The following is a 20,694-nucleotide window of genomic DNA, read 5'->3' on the forward strand; positions in this document are numbered from 1 at the left end:
CCATCCCGCCTTCCCTGTCTCTTTTGTTCCATCCTTCCTCTACAGAAGGCTGTCTTTATTCCTGTGTTTGTTTGTGGAGCAGGGCTTTAAGGGCCCTCCCACGTAAGGCCGGGGGAACGTCCACTATTGGAGACAAGAGGGAGGCATTATTGGGGCTGATAGGTGAGGCCGTGGCACAGCTGTGCTGGTTTCTGGGTTTCTCTCTCAGGAGGACCGGGAGGAGCAGGGAGTAGGAGGGGGTGAGGGACTACAAAGTGCTGCTGAAATTAAAGTCGGCCTCTGTGTTCTCCCTCTGAAGATCGACACACCAGAGGCTCATCTCTCTGAAATGAAGGGGTTCTATAGCCCGTCAACAGAACCCCTGCTGTGTGCAGCAGAACACTCTCCCTCTCCAGGAATTTAATGCAGTTTATCCTCATTTCTCTCTCTTTCTCTCTCTCTCCTCTCTCTCCTCTCTCTCTCTCTTAGCTGCTAAACTCTAAAACTGTCTTTTATGACAGCACTTTACATTACCTAGTGGTAACCTATAACCTACTGCATGTAACATTACTAGCCATAGGGTATAACCTCTAATTACAATGTACCTGCTATGTACTGTAAGTACAGGCAATTAAAAGGTACTTACCACTGTTAATTCATTTAATTGTATGAAAATTACAAGAAATTGTGAGCATAAAAAGTTGCAATTGCTCCATAGCTGCATGTAGTAACTCATAGCCTGTTACAGGTTAATGAAACACAGGGTATTTAAGCAATAAGGCACGATGGGGTGTGATATATGGCCAATATACCACGGCTAAGGGCTGTTCTTAGGCACAACGCAACGCGGAGTACCTGGACACAACCCTTCACCTTGGTGTATTGGCCATATATCACAAACCCCTGCGGTGCCTTATTGCGATTATAAACTGGTTACCAACGTAATTAGAGCAGTAAAAATACATGTTTTGTCATACCTGTGGTATACACCACTGCTGTCAGACAATCAGCATTCAGGGCTCAAACCACCCAGTTTATAATCCTCTGTTAGTTATTATGTAATGTAATGTATTTTTTATTCACAGTCTTAACTCATGATCTCAACGTCAATGTTTTGTTTATTGTTAAACAAGTTAAAACATTACTGATTTTACTGATGTTTATATTTGTTATATTGTTGTATTGATTTGATTTGATTTTGTTGTTGTTTTTGTATTGATTGTGATTGTGATTGACTTTACACCTGTCCCTATAATTTGAAAATATATTAAATGTCTTAGGTGCTCCTGTTTGGAATTTAATATATGAAAAAATATGCTATTGAAAAAATATTAAATATAAAAGTATACAGTATATGAAAAAAAAGTATCCATTAACATTGACCTGTTTGTTTTTTCTATTCTATTCTAGTAAATAAAACCAAAACTAGAAGGATGACAACATGGATGAAGAAAGAACACAAAAAAAAACAAGATAAACGAAATCAACAAAAATACAAAAAGAAAGGACATTGTCAGGATCCCTTCTATCAAGGCTCAAAAGGGGAGAAGATGGAAGATGTTTTGGCCAAGCACCATAACAACGGCCTAAACCACTGCGCCTGGAGTTTTAGGGGCGGAGCGAGATATAGCTTTCCCCTGGGACAAGCCTTGCTGGGCGGACGAGACCAAGAGAAAGGGCACCATAAAACTATTTTATTTTTCTAAACTTTTTTAAGTTTATGATTTCCAAAAAGAGCAAAGAGTAATGTATGTAAATATATTATTATATGTAATGTATAAGTATGCTTAAAAAAAATGTGAGGGGGAAACAAACAAACTAAAAAAACAGAGATGTATAATGTATCTTTGGGAAGTTCAGGTGAATGGGAGGTGTGTGTGGGGGGGGGGGGGGCAAGACGCTGATGGTAAGGGACTGCTTGTCTGCCTGACATGACTCATATGGACGTCATGGTAATGACATGGTAACACCGTGGTGACGCCGTAGCAACAACCCCAGATGGCAGGCGAATGAGTGCTTGGCTGCGTCTTCCATGGAAACGGTAAAAAACGTATGACATCACACACAAACTCTGACCACTAATGGGCCACATTTACAGGTCAGCCTCTGCAGTTAACTTGCAGTTTAGAATTAATTACTTTCTGTGGGTTATGGTGAAAGTTAGGGAGTGAAAACAAGAAGTGATGTCATATAATGGGGGACATTTAAACTCTAGTGTGGAGCTAAACTCTCGGAGCTTCCTTCCACTTTAAAAACTGCTCTTCTCTACACGTTGCGCTTCCAGTTCACTTTGTATCTCTGTAGCTTAAACTAAAAGACCCCCTCCAATGTCAATGGAAGAATAAGAAGGTGTGTGTTCAGCAAGGAAGCAGAGAAGCCTGTAAAAAGCCAGGGAACACACACTGAATTGTATTTAGGTGTCCAGGGGGGCATGTGGAGTTAAAGTTAACATGGACAACGGGTTGGAGGTTTAAGGTCAGGGGTTAGTATCAAGAGGTCATGTCTGTTGCCGGCCACAGCAGGCCCCTGAATCACGGCGTCGCTACCAAAACATGTTGTTGTGTAGTTGTGGTTGAGGTGGCTGTGCTGTGTAGTAAACAAATCACTTCTTTTGTACATCGTGTTGGGGTGGGGGGTGGTGGGCAGGTTGGGGATCGAGCTACAAATTAGAAACATGGGAGCTGTCCACTCCCAATCGTCACTTGGGACGCGTCCCAAATGGCACCCTATTCCCTATATACTACTGTTCAAAAGTAGTGCACTATGTGGGAAATAGGGTGCCATTTGGGATGTAGTCTTTGACTCCTCCATCCATCTTTGGTATGGGCTCCAGCTCATTCTGAGAGGGAGAGGGAGAGGGAGAGGGAGAGGGGAGAGAGAGAGAGAGAGAGAGAGAAAAGGTTCTGTCAAAACCAACCAACAACATTTTATTGAAGTCTCTTTAAACCTTTCTATTTATATCAAACTCTACTTGAGTGACATCCTTCTATATTTAAACATTGTACTAATAACATGCTGTCAGACATGGTGGGAAAAAGTCCATTGTAGCCATTTACTAATGTTGTATTTATTGTATTACTGAGTAAGAAAAAAAAACATTTATAAATGATGAATATAAGTATATCTATTTGTGATCTGCAACCCTTGGAATTAAATGAGCTTTTAATTTTTAATTTTATCAATATTTGATTTCATGACGCAGGACTTAATGCACTGTCGAACATATCGAGAGATTTATACTATAATTGTGTGGCATTATTTCTGTTTGTCTATTTACTGTTCTTCCTTTGGTTCAGCTATTGAATGTAACTTCAAAAACTCTTGGACTTTTTATGTAAATGTTGTTCTTTTTTAAAAACAAACCAACTGTACTCTGTAACAATATGTATGTTGTACATTACACAATGATAATATAGCAAATGATTCTTCTACCATAATGCTGGACTTTGGTCACGTCAAGGCCAAAGTGACTGGGGAAGGTATTATGTGGAACACACCAGTGCCCTGTAGACAGACTCACTCCAGATAAGTGTAATCATTACTGGATCAGTCAGAACGCTTCTAACCAAGGCGTTTAACATTTGATGAGAACAAGAACACCAGGAGAGGAGAATTGCAGAGCCGCATACTGTCCTGTGTGCCAGATAAAATATGTTTTTCAAATATAGTTTTCTTTCTTCTTCTCTCTTCTGAGGTGAAAGAGAGAGAGAGAGGGAACGAGGGATTAGCGCTGCAGAGGGGGTGGTGGGGGGGGGGGGGCTGACTGTAATGACACAGTCAGTCCCACAATGACAGAGCTAAGATAAAACCTGAGGTGTGTTCGAGGGGATTTTGGAAGCATATTCCAGAGGGGGGTTGAGGATCCAGTTTTGAGGACAGGGAACGAGGGGAATGAGGGGACACCCTATCCCTCTCCTCTCTGAGCGGAGGACAGGATGGTACTGGAAAACACTGAGCTCTCTTTCCTTTCTGAGTTCACCACTGCCTCTGCTGCAGATCAAGCTTCCCTATACCACAATGAGCTGCTTTCTCTGACAGGCTGGCCTAAGGACATTTCCCTGGACTCAGATGTGACTGTATCTGATAGGCAGGCTTAAGGACATTTCCCTGGACTCAGGTGTGACTATATCTGAGAGGCAGGCTTAAGGACATTTCCCTGGACTCAGATGTGACTATATCTGAGAGGCAGGCTTAAGGACATTTCCCTGGACTCAGATGTGACTGTATCTGATAGGCTGGCTTAAGGACATTTCCCTGGACTCAGGTGTGACTATATCTGAGAGGCAGGCTTAAGGACATTTCCCTGGACTCAGATGTGACTGTATCTGATAGGCAGGCTTAAGGACATTTCCCTGGACTCAGGTGTGACTATATCTGAGAGGCTGGCCTAAGGACGTTTCCCTGGACTCAGATGTGACTGTATCTGAGAGGCTGGCCTAAGGACGTTTCCCTGGACTCAGGTGTGACTGTTTCTGGTGGGCTGGTCGAAGGACATTTCCCTGGACTCAGGTGTGACTGTATCTGACAAGCTAGCCTAAGGACGTTTCCCTGGACTCAGGTGTGACTGTTTCTGGTGGGCTGGTCGAAGGACATTTCCCTGGACTCAGGTGTGACTGTATCTGACAGGCTAGCCTAAGGACGTTTCCCTGGACTCAGGTGTGACTGTATCTGACAGGCTGGCCTAAGGACGTTTCCCTGGACTCAGGTGTGACTGTATCTGACAGGCTGGCCTATGGACGTTTCCTACAGTTGAATGGATGCAAGGTTCCAGAGAAATAAACCTATTTTGCTGCATTATTTGTCACTGAGACGACAGAACGGGAATCGTAACAAGTGGACAGGGGGACAGCTGTATGTTGACAGGTCGGGAGGCAGGTAGCCTAGCGTTTAAGAGCAAAGGGCCAGTAATGAAAAGGTCACTGGTTCAAATCCCAGAGTCAACTACATGAAAAGGCAATGTACCCTGGAGCAAGGCACAAATGATGAGACCTGAACCAAAAAAGTGTGTGTGTGGTAACACATATGTGTTCTAGAGGAAAATCCCCTGTCAACCTCTCACCACTCTATCAGTTGTTGCAAAGCTCAAGGGACTCTTGCTGTCAAGTCTGCACTGGCACTGAGAGAGACTGGGACCTGATGTAATAAAAAAGACAAGCAAACAAATCCAAAAAAATAACTACGATGTCAATCTAACAGAGATCTGGGAGCCGCGACCTCTGGGGTGTCACAGAGACAAATATTCTGGTTCTGTTGTTCTTTGGTCTGTTTGAGACTTTCCGTTCTCATGTAGACCTGTTGTCCATCCCTGATAATAGAGATGTGTGATAAAAGCAGTGTTAAAACTACTCCTGCACACAAGTTTGCTTCTGCACCCTTGTAAATATGTAGGTCTATTGGAACTTACACATACAAATAAACAAGCATAAGTGAATGTTATTGCAGGGAGTATTTTTTTGTCTTTGAGCATAGAATATTGGTAAGAATTTGTTTTATTCCCAGCACCACAGAAATAGGTGGTGTGTGTGTGTGTGTGTGTGTGTGTGTGTGTGTGTGTGTGTGTGTGTGTGTGTGTGTGTGTGTGTGTGTGTGTGTGTGTGTGTGTGTGTGTGTGTGTGTGTGTGTGTGTGTGTGTGTGTGTGTGTGTGTGTGTGTGTGTGTGTGTGTGTGTGTGTGTGTGTGTGTGTGTTAATGTTTGCTCTGAAAGGGATGAAAATGTTTTTATTTAACTGTGTGGATATGCCAAACAGGTGTGAAGCAGACTTCACTATAGCTCTGTTACAGTCTAAGGCTAATAACTGTAATGTGCCCCCCACCCCCTACTCCTAAACTCACCTATACCCCTTTGCCCTCTAACCCACTTATCTCAATAATATACGGCTTCCCGAAAATCCACACGCTTCCTTACAAAACCCTGATTTGTTTGTAACCTAAACCCTGTCTCATCTAAAATCAGACCCTGACCCTGTCTCATCTGAACCCAGACCCTGTCTCATCTGAAACCAGAAACCTCAGTCCTAACCAAACCCAGTTCAGACCCAGTTTATCCTATAGTATCTGATACAACTCTCAACCCTCTAAGCCAAACCGACAGACCTACCCCCCCCCCCTTATAGCTTATCCATCACCATCCAAGTTCCCTACGCCCTCTGCAATCCCCCAAAGCACAAAGGTTGGAGTGGTGTAGAAGTAAGCCCTGTGAAAGAGAAACCCTTCCATTCTGTTCGTGTCTGTCTATCTATCTGTTTACGGCTTATAAACTTTGTGCTTTTGTATTCCGAATGTACAGAGCCCCACCCCCCCCTCCCCCCTCCCTTCTCTGTCTATATCAGAACGTTGTATAACTGTATATTCAAAACAAGGACTCTTCATGTGCAAACAAATCTATTTCTTTCTTCTTCTTTTTGGTAATTGTTCCAAGGTCATATAGTTTAAAAGATGAGTAGGTAAATGAAAAACATAAATAAAGAGATATATTGAACAATTTAAAGAGACCACATTTTCAGCTGTACTCTGTACTCATCTGTACTCTATCTTCTTGTTTTGTCCTACTTTCTGTATGCTTCCAATGTGCTTCAGAGATACAGTACTATTATGATATTGTTAAATTATTATCACAATTATTATTGCAGTTATTATCATGATTACTACAGTTATTAATAAATATTTATTTCCTCGACGAGAGACTGATATCTTGGTCAAATGTGTGTGTGTGTGTGTGTGTGTGTCAGAGATAGGCAAAAGATGCATTCAAATATATAATGTTAAAAATACAAGATACTCTAAAGACCAATGTACCAAACTAAAATAGAACATACTTTTGAGTTGATTTTACTTAAAATACAGATACATACAGGTAGGTATTTAGTATTTTCAAAATACCAAATAAATATGCAAGTACACACCATTACTACAACGACATACTCAGTAACAGTAGCAAAAGAACGTTGGGCTTACTTAGACTGTAATACAGTATGGGGTTGTTTATCTACCTTTGTTGAATGCTCTGACTCCGAGGATGTGAGCAGAGTGGAGCAAGGAGTAGAGCGTGTGTAATTTGGTTAGAGTGTGGAGCAGATGTAAAGAATGTTTGAGTGTCTCTCGCTCCAACGTCACTCCGGCTCAGCCACATGCTCCTTCATTGCTGTTCTTGTAATTAGGCCTATTCTATTCCTGTTATTTAGCTTACCCAACCACTAATGCACAGAGATGTTGATATGGGTATACCAAGAACAACAAAGGAGAGCATGCTGCAGCAGCGAAGACGTTTACATTTCTATACAGGCTATTGTTAAGAAAAGACGAGTCGAAGTTTGCTACAGTGCTAAAGTTCTCTATCAACTGTAAGAGGTGAGCCCAACAGAACCATTGACGACTGAAGTATCTGATCCTCAATAGATTAGAGAAAATCAAGTCTTTTAACACAGCGGCCACATATCATCAGGTAGGTCCTGGTTCAATAGCCTACAACATGGAATGTTGGAATGTTGAAAATGAATGGAGCGACTGTTATTTTTTTTCAGAAAGGGAAAAGTACAACAGGGGAGGATGTTGACTGATGAATGGGATTTTCGACCACTCACCTCCGCTCACATACTCTGCACTGACTGTAAGTCATTCTGCATAAGAATGTCTGCTAAACTACCAAAATGTAAATATAAATGTAAAAATTAACAATTGCACAGCAGTCCGAGTATTATTATTGGCCTTCTTCATGAGTTCATTATAATAATACCCAGCATGCTTTGCAAGTGTTCATTTTCACATATACATTAACATTTTGGTCATATAGCAGACACTCTTATCACACCATAGTGCCATCAGACTTCTGATACCAATGCTGGGTGAAAATTATGAACCACTATAATTTAAAACAAATACTTATAATATAAACAATTTTTAAAACATACAAATTACAGGTCTCAAACATATCGTGTTACAAAATACATTGGATTCTAGTTCAGGTCAGTGAAATACAAATGACAAAATACTCAAAAGTAATTTAAATACTTCCCATCTCTGGTGTGTGTGTGTGTGTGTGTGTGTGTGTGTGTGTGTGTGTGTGTGTGTGTGTGTGTGTGTGTGTGTGTGTGTGTGTGTGTGTGTGTGTGTGTGTGTGTGTGTGTGTGTGTGTGTGTGTGTGTGTGTGTGTGTGTGTTTCAATCAGTTCAAGCGTTAACCCATGATAACCCACGACTGCAGGTAACTTAGTACGGCAGGTAGTTTAGTGGTTAGAGTGCTGGGCCAGTAAGCGAAAGGGTTGCTCGATCAAATCACTGAGCTGACAAGGTAAAAATCTGTTAACCCACTGTTCCTAGGGTGTTGTTGTAAATAAGAATGTGTTTTTAACTGACTTACCGACTTAAATAAAGTCAGTGAAAAGAATACACCATAATATAGTTATCTCCCTCATTTTTTGTTCATCCTGTATATCCTTATAAAATATTCAAGAATGCAATGCCTTGTCATTTTAAGGACTTAATTGCCTTCAGAATTACAAGTTAACTGTAGCTATAATTGTTTATTTATAGTTTATTGGTGACTTATATCAACTGGTCCCCCATACTAACAAGTGTACACACTACCTTAAAAGACAACGGCAACAAGAGCAGCCGCTCACCGATTTGACACCTCTGACATCGACTAAATATAAATAATAATACTGCTATGCAGTTGTGGGTTATCGCAGGTTAACGCTGAAACTGATTGACTCTAGGGGTTGGATTCAATCCATATCGGCGTAGTAGTGCAGAAGATCCGCGTTAAAATGTAAGGGTAATGTCCGATTGAGCAGCTTTTACTGTGAATGCAGTATCCGCAACAACGGGAACATTGCCTTTAATTGTCAATTGCGCTATAAAGCGGATCTTCAGCGCTATGGATCGAATAGAGTTCTAGGCTTTAGTGCAGCGTGTTAAAGTATTGTGGTGCACAAATGACCCAGGTTCGAAACCAGTCGGTCACAAAGACAGACAAGGAACCTCATTATATTGATAAATGTCAGTCAGTCTACAGTCTGTTGATGCCAGTGGAGTCACAGCCCAGAACAGTCGATGCCAACTCAAGTCCCAGTCCCACAGACACTGAGAGAGACACTGAGAGAGACACTGAGCCTGCGAGAGGGATGATGTGGGTTTGATACCTATTTGTCTTCGCTCCCCTCGGGAACGCAAGACGGAGTGCTCCTGTCCATTTCCATGGTGATCATTTACCTAAACAAAACAAACGCTTCATCGATCCCCTCAATCCTTTTTCAACGCAACAACCACGGAACGCACATACACATACACATACCGGTACACACGTGTGTACACACACACAGAAACACACACATAAAGAACAAACAGCCCACTCCACCTCACAGCATTGATCCCCCTACACACCACTTTGTCATCCCCTATAAAAAAAATCCACTAAACTAGCTGCTGTCTCACTGCTGCCAGAGAGTACTGTACACCATTACGCTGTTTTAGCAGGTTGTGTTCTTCCACACCAGATTAGAGAACTCTCACTTAGCTAGCGTTCTCTCTCTCCCCACCATCCTCCTTGCTAAACTAACCCAGTGGTCGGGACGGGCGGGCGGACGGATGGCAGAGGCAATAGCGGCGTCATTTAATTACCCAATAATTAAGCACATTAGCTAGCCCTCACTATTTAAACCAGCCGCGGGTAACTGCCCTTATGGAAAAACCACATGATTTCATATGTGGAGTATCTCATGACTTCACACACGTGAAATCATGTGAAACCATAGCTGTGTTCGAATACTCATACTAACCATACTATTTGTGACGTAAATTGAGTATGTAGTATGCTTATTGGCCATATTATGGATATAGTTAGCATGCCAAAATTTCACGGATGTTGTACTACATTCACCAAAATAAGAAGTATTCAAGCAGTGGACACTATTTCCATGCTTTTAGGGCCCATAATGCAATTCTTCAGAAAATTGGTGTGGCTTCACGAAGTGAAATGTGAAAATATGCAGCCGAAGTCCAACGAGAACTTATACAAATTCATTACTTTAACTAACTATGACAAATGTTAAGAAAATATTGAGCAATGTATTAAAGTAATGACTTTTCAAATAAGTTTACCTTCCACGTTATGTTGGCTGACAATTTGTTCGCTACGCTAGCCTTACGAACTGCATAGCATATCATTACAGCAGTTGCTTGTATGTACCGATATGTTAGCTTTATACCTAACGATAGTTGGCTACTAATACATTGAAATTGACAGTATATTAATTATATGCTATCTAACCAATTACCCAATGTGGTATAGTCAATGTGCGTTCTCAATGGATATTTTTAATGAAGTCGTAAGATGTCTAGCTAGTAAATACTTATGCCAACAAGCTAGCAAATAGTTGGATATCAACAGGATCAACTTCCGGTACACAAGCAATGCACTAGTACACTCATGTGAAAGGACACCATTCTTTTACAGTATACTAAAATGAACTAATAGTATATAGTATATAATCATTAAGTATGTAGTATACAGTATTTTAGTATTGGTATTTGAACACAGTTCATGTGTTTTTGTAACACTTCACATGTGATGATGTGGATTTTCACATGTAATCGCATATACTTTCACATGTGGATTCAATTTTCATATGGGATTTCACATGTGATGCTCTGCAAACAAAAATGTATTTATAATACACCCACTGTGCTTTTAAACTTAGATATTTGATATGACTACATTGTGTTTTTATTTATACAGTGCCTGGGATTTGAACTCACAACCTCTTAGTTCACCACATTGCAATCTTCCTGATACACAACCATGTCTGTGTCAATAACTGATTCCACCAGTGGAGGTTCCTCAGAGGAGGCCCAACCTCAGTGAATTACAGAAAAAAACTAATAGTGAAACATTAAAAAATATTTTTTAAATCATTTTTTAGATAAAACTATGCTATATATATTCACATGTCACCAAATAATTGATTAAAACACACTGTTTTTCAATGAAGGTCTACAGTAGCCTCAACAGCACTCTGTGGGGATAGTTTCCGTCATCCTCTGAGTACATTGACTTCAAAACAAAATGTAAGAGGCTCGTGGTTCTCACCCCCTTCCATGTACATAAACAGTCATTATGACAACTTCCGGAGGACGTCCTCCAACCTATCAGAGCTCTTGCAGCATTAACTGACATGTTGTCAGCCCAATCAAAGTATCAGCGAATGAATCTAGTACTGAAAGCATAAGCTACAGCTAGCTAGCACTGAAATGCATAACATGTGGTGAGTAGTTGACACAAAGAGAGAGAAAGACAATAGTTGAACAGTTTTGAACCAATTCATTTCTTAGAAGCAAGATAGAGTGGGAATGCTATAATATGTTGTATTTTTTTTCTTTCACTTACTTAGCTAGCAAATGTAGCGAGCTAGTTTACCCTACTCAAACACCCGGCTCAAATAGAGAGGGATGCTATGTTAGCTAGCTGGCTATGGCTATCCAACACTGAAATACTTCCAAGTCAAGGTAAGCTTTTGGTTTTATTAATTTATTGCCACCGCGGACTCCGGTGCACCTGCTAAACTGCTTGCTGACTGTATACTGTACTGCATGATTGTTGCGGGTTTACTAATGCGTTAGTTCTAGTGGCTATGTTGACTATGACGTTAGCTAATATGGTGAAAACGATGTAAGCTGTATGTAGCGGTTAAAAGTTATGATATGAAGGTTTGGCTTAGAAAGATTTTTTCGCCTGGTCACAGGCAGGGGGAGGCAGTGGAGTAGGTAGACAGCTTGAAGTTCCTCTGTGTCCAAATCACTAAAGACTTCAAATGTTGCCTCTTCACCCTCAGGAGATTGAAAAAGCATATTGAAAAGCCGCATCACTGCTTGGTATGGCAATAGCACCTCCCTCGATCGCATGACGCTACAGAGGGTTTTGCGGACAGCCCAGTACATCGTTGGGGCCGAGCTCCCTACCATCCATGACCTCTATATGAGGCGGTGTGAAAAGAAGGCCCGGAAAATCTTCAAAGACTCCAACCGTGCTGCCGCACAGCAACAGGTACCAGTGCATCAAGTCTAACACCCACAGGCTCTTGAACAGGTTCTATCCCCAAGCAATATGACTGATAAATAGCTAACAAAATAGCTTCACAGACTATCTGAGTCAACCTTCTATCTTTATCAACCTTTTATATCAGTCTTTGCACTGTCTCTATACACACTCATAGGGCCCTACACACTCACACATACTGTCACTCCAACACACACAAACACTCACTCCATCATTTTCTCACTCACACATAATATGCACATACACTTATATTGATTCTACACACCCCTATTTTACTTATATCCTGTTACCTAGTCCCCTTACCCCTATACATATCTACCTCCATCACTCCAGTATCCCTGTGCATATGGTATTGGTACTAACTTTTAAAATATTTTGTGTATATAGTATGCTTACTTACTTACTTTATTGTGTATTTCATATTTCGTATTCTTATTTCTCATGTGTTTTTTTTCTAGTAATACATTGTTATTGATTATTGTGTTGTTGGGTTTTGAATTTGCAAGAAAGGCATTACACTGTGCACTGAAGTCCACAAGTGAAAGGAAAAGGTGAGGAGAGTGTGTAGAGAAGGAATTACACGAGGATCAAAGGGATCATGCTGTTTGTATGTGGCTGCTATGAAACTTAACTGTGTTTGCGTGTGATCAGGAGTGTATAAATTCTGCCGATTCTGTTGAAAAAATGTCTTAAACAGAAGCAAAAAGAACAAAACTGGGATAAACATACCTGAATCTGTCCAATAGAGACTCTTGTTTGCAACTGTTGGACTAATGAATACACCCTAGATCAGCTAGATGCAGGCAAGAGTGTGCTAGGTGGTATTGAATGTGTTAGTGCCTGTCACCTTGACCTTGACTCAAATATCTCTCAACCTGTGTACTTATGTTGTAAACTTTCATTCATAAGTTAGGTTGTAGATACCTCATGATGTTAATACGGAAAATTAGAGTATGATGCAGTAGCCTAAACCTATCAATGTTACATGCAGCTGGGTGAATGGAATACTGTATGAGTGACAGTTATCCCATATACTGTAATAGAAATAAGGCCCATGCTCATAAAAAGAATGTATCGTCCTCCCTTATCTTAAATGGCACCGAACACCACTGGATTCAATTTATACTCCTACACTTGGGTTTTAAAGAAAATCTCAGCTTTGTCAAAACTACACTCAAGAAAAACAATTATATTTATCACAGTGATTCAGGAGTAACGTTAAACCAGAATAATATGCCACACCAACATTACACAACTATACAGAAAACCCTCAAATTGCTGAAATTTGTCAATTCAATCAACGATAAGAGAATAGTCAGAATAACTGAAAACAAAAATAGCAGTGCAGCTGGCAAACTTTTGCTAAGTGCAGAGATGTATTATAGGTAATGAATGTGTAGGGGAATGCTACAGACTTTGTGGTGGAGTAGAAAGTTCAGTGTACCTCAAATCCAGAGATGGTGAGTTCAAATCCCAGGTTGGGTTACACTTTAGCTGAACAGTGATAACACATGCAATTACACATGTGAAAACTTGATCACATGTGAAGTAAAAAAAAGTGAAGTGTTCAGAAAATACATTTTCACATGTGCTGTTCCAAAAACACTTTTTTGTGTGTCATGTGAAATCACGTGATTCAACATGTGACAACATTACACTACACTGTTAGCAATTGCTGTTCATTTCGCGCTTTTGTGTTGTTGTAATTTTAAGGTACATTTCTACAGTAAAGGCATTTCACTGTAATTGTGCATGAGACATTGAATCTTGAAGACAGGGGTGAGCCATCAGACCCCAATATAATCAAACACAGCAAAACACACACACACACACAATCACACACACACACACACACACACACACACACACACACGCACACACACACACACACACTCCTTCAGAGTGGAGCATGAAGCGGCAGACAAAAGCATTGTACCCCACAGGCCAGACTATTAGGGATAATACACGGCAGCCTCCATGTATTGTTCCTCTCACCATGATTACACAGACCAACATGTAACAACATCTCAGACCCCACTATGTTACAGTCCATGACACACACAGAGAGAGAGAGAGAGAGAGAGAGAGAGAGATCAAAGCAAAGCATTAATACTACTCAGTGGCAAAGCATTAATACTACTCAGTGATGCAGTAAATTAATTTTCAATTGCTTCTCTGGGTTCGAACAAAATTGTTTTGTTGAGGGGTGAAAAAGAGATTAAGGTTTTAATTATACTTGGTAATTCATTCCACCAAATAAATCTGTGCTAAAACGATCTCTTCTGAGGCGGCCGTGATGTGTCAGGCATATCACTGCTGCGGTTAATAAGACACGGTTATTAAGACACACACACAGGCACACACACACACACACACACACAGGCACGCACACACACACACACAGGCACGCACACACACACACACAGGCACACACACACGCTCGCCCATCAGTCATGTTTAAAGCTGTGCAGCCTCTTCCTCTGTACTGCACTTTAACAACTAATAACACTTCCTGTTTCTAAAGACAACAGATTAATCAAGGAGGCACCCAGGCTGAGGCAGAAGTTGGAGGGGACTGTTCGTCTATCTAAGGCCACTAATTATCTGGAATTTACTTAGTTTAATAACATCATTATTACAAATGAATTGCTTCTCAGTCACACATCGGGATATCGTGAGAACATATGATATATAGCTGATTGCATTTATATAGTCATTTTCACGAAGCAGTTTTACATTTAAAAAAATCGGAGCTCACCTAAAAATCGGAGCTCATCTAACACCAATTTGCATATCTGAGGAAAAAAAGTGTTTCAATTATATCAGCCATGTTTGTTCGATAATCAATTGATGTTTTGATCTAATTTGATCGTGATAACTGCTGAAAGTGTTGCTGAGTGTGTGCCCAACAATTAGAGAGGAATTACTGACAATTACCTCAGACACCTTCTGACACCATACGATTACCTGTCAGCTATGTTCAGGTGACAAGCAACTGCTATTGGAAAAGGTGTTAGCCTTCAACTCTCAGCCTTTTGCCAAATTGTTTGAATAAATTAAATCGATGTAAATCTTGTTTGGGTTTTTGCACTCTGGAGAGAGGTTCTAAATAGATGAAAGTAAGCGAGAAGAGAGAGAAAGAGGGGGATCGAGAAAGAGAGATAGGGAGAGAGAGAGGGGGAGAGGGAGAGAGAGAGGAGAGTGAGAGAGATAAGTGGAAGAAAGAGAGGTGATGATCGGGGCTGTCAAACTCTAAAAATAAGTCATCAATTTTCTGTATTTAATCGCATTTAAATACAACTTTAGAATTTGCTTAAATTTTGTCCTAAAGAAAGATGTTTCAATTTAACGTGCATTTGATTGTAAGGGAAAACAAAATAATCTGTATTAGAATGTTTTAATAGCAATTATGTCTACTACGGCATTTGTGAAAATGCTATAGCAATACAGTGGTAGAGCGGCCAGCCATAATTCACTTTGAACCTTACTGTGTGTTTACAGGCAGACTTTAGACTTTAGAGCATTAGAACGCATTTGCTAAAAGCCACAAAATACACCTGAATGGATTACTTCAAATATGTAAATACCATTAAATACTCCTCAGTTTCATCAGCTGTCCGGGTAGCTGGTCTCAAACGATCCTGCAGGTGAAGAAGCCAGATGTGGAAGTCTTGGGCTGGCGTGGTTACACATGGTCTGTGAGGCCCGGTTGGACGTACTGTCAAGTGTCTAAACTCACGTTGGAGGCTGCTTATGGGTAGAGAAATGAAGCTTAATTTCTCTGGCAACAGCTCTGGTGGACCTTCATGCAGTCAGCATGTGAATTGCACGCTCCCTCAAAACTTGAGACATCTGTGGCGTTGTGTTGTGTGACAAAACTGCACATTTTAGAGTGGCATTTTATTGTCCCCAGCACAAGGTACACCTGTGTAATCAAATCAAATCAAATGTATTTATATAGCCCTTCGTACATCAGCTGATATCTCAAAGTGCTGTACAGAAACCCAGCCTAAAACCCCAAACAGCAAGCAATGCAGGTGTAGAAGCACGGTGGCTAGGAAAAACTCCCTAGAAAGGCCAAAACCTAGGAAGAAACCTAGAGAGGAACCAGGTTATGTGGGGTGGCCAGTCCTCTTCCGGCTGTGCCGGGTGGAGGTTATAACAGAACATGGCCAAGATGTTCAAATGTTCATAAATGACCAGCATGGTCGAATAATAATAAGGTAGAACAGTTGAAACTGGAGCAGCAGCACGGCCAGGTGGACTGGGGACAGCAAGGAGTCATCATGTCAGGTAGTCCTGGGGCATGGTCCTAGGGCTCAGGTCCTCCGAGAGAGAGAAGGAGAGAATTAGAGAACGCACACTTAGATTCACACAGGACACCGAATTGGACAGGAGAAGTACTCCAGATATAACAAACTGACCCCAGCCCCCCGACACATAAACTACTGCAGCATAAATACTGGAGGCTGAGACAGGAGGGGTCAGGAGACACTGTGGCCCCATCCGAGGACACCCCAGGACAGGGCCAAACAGGAAGGATATAACCCCACCCACTTTGCCAAAGCACAGCCCCCACACCACTAGAGGGATATCTTCAACCACCAACTTACCATCCTGAGACAAAGCTGAGTATAGCCCACAAAGATCTCCGCCATGGGACAACCCAAGGGGGGTGCCAACCCGGACAGGATGACCACATCAGTGAATCAACCCACTCAGGTGACGCACCCTTTCCAGGGACGGCATGAGAGAGCCCCAGTAAGCCAGTGACTCAGCCCCTGTAATAGAGTTAGAGGCAGAGAATCCCAGTGGAAAGAGGGGAACCGGCCAGGCAGAGACAGCAAGGGTGGTTCGTTGCTCCAGAGCCTTTCCGTTCACCGTTCAGGCAGACCTTTCCATAAAAATGGAGCTCTATAGGAGAAAGCCCTGCCTCCAGCTGTTTGCTTAGAAATTCTAGGGACAATTAGGAGGCCTGCGTCTTGTGACCATAGCGTACGTGTAGGTATGTACGGCAGGACCAATTCAGAGAGATAGGTAGGAGCAAGCCCATGTAATGCTTTGTAGGTTAGCAGTAAAACCTTGAAATCAGCCCTTGCTTTGACAGGAAGCCAGTGTAGGGAGGCTAGCACTGGAGTAATATGATCAAATTTTTTGGTTCTGGTCAGGATTCTAGCAGCCGTATTTAGCACTAACTGAAGTTTATTTAGTGCTTTATCCGGGTAGCCGGAAAGTAGAGCATTGCAGTAGTCTAACCTAGAAGTGACAAAAGCATGGATTAATTTTTCTGCATCATTTTTGGACAGAAAGTTTCTGATTTTTGCAATGTTACGTAGATGGAAAAAAGCTGTCCTTGAAATGGTCTAATGATCATGCTGTTTAATCAGCTTCTTGATATGCCACGCCTGTCAGGTGGATGGATTATCTTTGCAAATGAGAAATGCTCACGAACAGGGATGTAAACAAATTTGCGCACACAATTTAAGAGAAATAAGCATTTTGTGTGTATTGAACATTTCCGGGATCTTTATTTCAGCTGATGAAACATGGGACCAACACTTGACATGTTGGGTTTGTATTTTTATTCAGTGTAAATAAGAGTCTGGTAGCAGCAACTGTGATGTGTATAGCATGAATGTGAGTGTGTGTGTGTGTGTGTGTGTGTGTGTGTGTGTGTGTGTGTGTGTGTGTGTGTGTGTGTGTGTGTGTGTGTGTGTGTGTGTGTGTGTGTGTGTGTGTGTGTGTGTGTGTGTGTGTGTGTGTGTGTGTGTGTGTGTGTGTGTGTGTGTGTAAGGTGTGGAAAATCAGAGCAGGTGGTCAGTCCAGTTCAAGTCTTCAGCAGTGTGATGGCTTGTAGATAGAACTGTCTCTGAGCTTGTTGGTATCAGACCTCATGCTCTGATATCGTCTTCCCAACGGTAAAGGAGTGAATAGCTCATGTCTGGGGAGTGCTGCGTCCCTGATGATGACGATGCAGAACTTCCACAGGCACCGTTTCAAGTAAATGTCCTGCGTGGGTGTAAACCCTGCCCCAGTGATGTTCTGGGTCATCTTCACCACCCGCTGAAGTGCCTTGTGGTCGTTTATGGAGCAATTCCCACACCAGGCCGTGATGCAACTGGTCAGGATGCTATCCATGGTGCAGTGGTAGTATTTGGAGAGGCTGCTTGCCGAATTACTTCAGGCTTCTTAGGAAGTAGAGATGCTGTTGTTCCTCTCTTGACAAGAATGGTGGTGTTAATGGTTCATGTCAAGTCATTGTGATGTGGACACAGGGGAACGTAAAACTGCTGAGTCTCTCTACTGCAGTCCCGTTGATGTGGATCATGGCAGGTTCCCTCTTCTGCTTCCTGAAATCAAAAATCAAATCCTTTGTTTTGCTGATGTTGAGGGGGAGGTTGTCCAGGCACCACAATGCCAGTTCACTTATCTCGTCCCTATACTGTAGGCTGAAACTACAACTATTCTGAAACTATTATCTTTTACTACAAAATAAAATAAAAACCATCATAAATTATGTCAAGTTTTTGATTTTTTTCTTCTAAACATTGGGCAAAAATCAACTGTCTGGCGGGTAAATTCTGCCAGTGGATGTCATCCGAGGGAGAGCACGGAGCGTGACTGGGCCAAGCTAGAACAGCCGGTGAAGTTGCTGGAGTTCGCAATCAACACGGACCAACTTCAAACTGACAGCCAGTCACTGACAGCTTTCCTGATGGGCCCAAGTGTGTCTCTGACACTTTGCACAATAGAGATGGAGCTACTGATGAGGGAAGCAGAGTTTTTTGTAGTTCAGCAAATCAGAGCGTACAGCCATGGAGCAGCAGGCCCCCAGGAAGATTCCAGCACAATGAATCCAGCAAGCATCTCGACCACAGTGCTTCAGAAATATATAGCTTCCTCACATCGAAGATTGTGTCTGAGGTCACTGTCCAGCCGGAGGGTAAACCTGGCAGGGCATTAAGTGCCATGGTTACAGTCATCTCTTCAATTCTGGCAGGCAACAATGGTTGTTTATCCAAAGCTGTGCCCTGTGGCAGTGGATCTGGTTTCTGCCCCTGCATCCCAAGCGTTCATGGAGAGAATATTCTGTTTGTGGACTACTGTCATCAGGCTTGAGAAACCAGATGACCACCTCTCTGGAATGCAGTCTTCTTGAAAATAAACCAGAAAGTCTTGTTTGGTTAAACAGAAACACACACAAGCTGGCTGGCTGTGAACTGAGAGATTTGTGAACCCTATTTATAGGGCATAGTCAGTGATATATATTAATACTACAGAAATGTGCCATGACTTTTAAAACTTTTATTTAACTAGGCAAGTCAGTTAAGAACAGGGCAAAACAACAGATTCTTACCTTGTCAGCTCAGGGATTCAATCTTGCAACTGTTCAGTTACTAGTCCAACACTCTAACCACTAGGCTACCTGCCGCCCCTACTTCATTTGCTGTTTTTTCCCCTCTCTATGTCCGTCAGATAAAGGTAAAGGTACTTGATTATTCTTACATCTACTACTAAAGTTAAAAAAAGCGTTGGATTGGTGTAAACATAGTTTCCTTCTACCATATTTATTGCACCAGTCTAGGCACTTATCTTTTAAAACCAAGTCACATTGAAATTGATTTATCATTTAAAGCTAACCAAACATACTGTATGTCCTGACCATGGAGTTGTATGGAGTCCTCTAGTGGCCAAAAGCCTGTGTTAACATGGGCAGCGCCATTGAAGACTTCCAACTTCATTGGCTGATCCGTCCTGATGACCTGGTTGGCATGTCCTGATGACCCCGTTGGAGGGATCAGCCAAGGAATTTTAATTGTGAAAAAGCAAATGTACTATTTCAAGATGGAGATGGTCTCAAGGGCACTGCCCATGTTCTCACAGATACCAACATGACACAGGTATAGAGATGGTATGTCTATCCAAGTCTATGGTCCTGGCCCATCAACTTATGTATTACTGCCCCCAAGAGGCAAGTAGTGACATCCCTAAAAACCGAACTAGGCCAACAACACATAAATGTTTCCTAGCCTCTCATGCATAAGCTACTTTCTGTCCCTAACACTAAAACAAAATGTAAATGATTTTAGCAAACTGAAACTAAATAAAAAATTGTAAATCAAATCTGTTAGCTAACTGAAAATGAACCGAATTTCAAATAAAATTCAAAAAATGTATAGAATTTAAAACTAACATTAAATCACAAAACTATAATATCCTTGGTGGCCATGTTGCTGGGGATCAGAAATGTCCCGTGCGAGTGAGACAGGTTAAAGTTTCCAGGGTGAGAGTAGCGCAGAAAGTGTCGTGCTGAGGCAGGGCAAAGGTTGAGGGAGTCTGAGAGGGTCCCTATGAGTAGTAGGCCAGCAAAGAGTGTGCTTTAGTAAGGTTGTGCTTTAGTAAGGTTGGTTTCTTGGTGTTTATTGCTATGGTCATTAATTGTACCTAGAAGAAATCCTAGAAGAAATCCTAGAAGATTGAATTTGTAGTAGCAGCAGCAGATACAGTTGAAGTCGGAAGTTTACTTACACTTTGGTTGGAGTCATTAAAACTTGTTTTACAACCACTCCACAAATGTCTTGTTAACAAACTATAGTTTTGGCAAGTCAGTTATGACATCTACTTTGTGCATGCCACAAGTCATTTTTCCAACAATTGTTTACA

General features: G+C 41.6%; 1 protein-coding gene across 1 annotated transcript in view; it reads left to right on the forward strand.

Moving 5' to 3' along the window:
* LOC135512079 (RNA binding protein fox-1 homolog 3-like) overlaps nt 1-3,152 on the forward strand; it is a 798,827-nt gene extending 795,675 nt beyond the window's left edge. The window contains exon 12 of the mRNA XM_064933724.1: nt 1,390-3,152. Within this exon, the coding sequence (XP_064789796.1) occupies nt 1,390-1,392 (3 nt within the window). The 3' untranslated portion in view covers nt 1,393-3,152. The remainder of the gene's footprint in view (nt 1-1,389) is intronic.
* Nucleotides 3,153-20,694: the final 17,542 nt, after the last annotated feature.

This window comes from Oncorhynchus masou, chromosome 24 (genome assembly GCF_036934945.1).
Source record: "Oncorhynchus masou masou isolate Uvic2021 chromosome 24, UVic_Omas_1.1, whole genome shotgun sequence".
NCBI classification, from domain to species: Eukaryota; Metazoa; Chordata; class Actinopteri; order Salmoniformes; family Salmonidae; genus Oncorhynchus; species Oncorhynchus masou.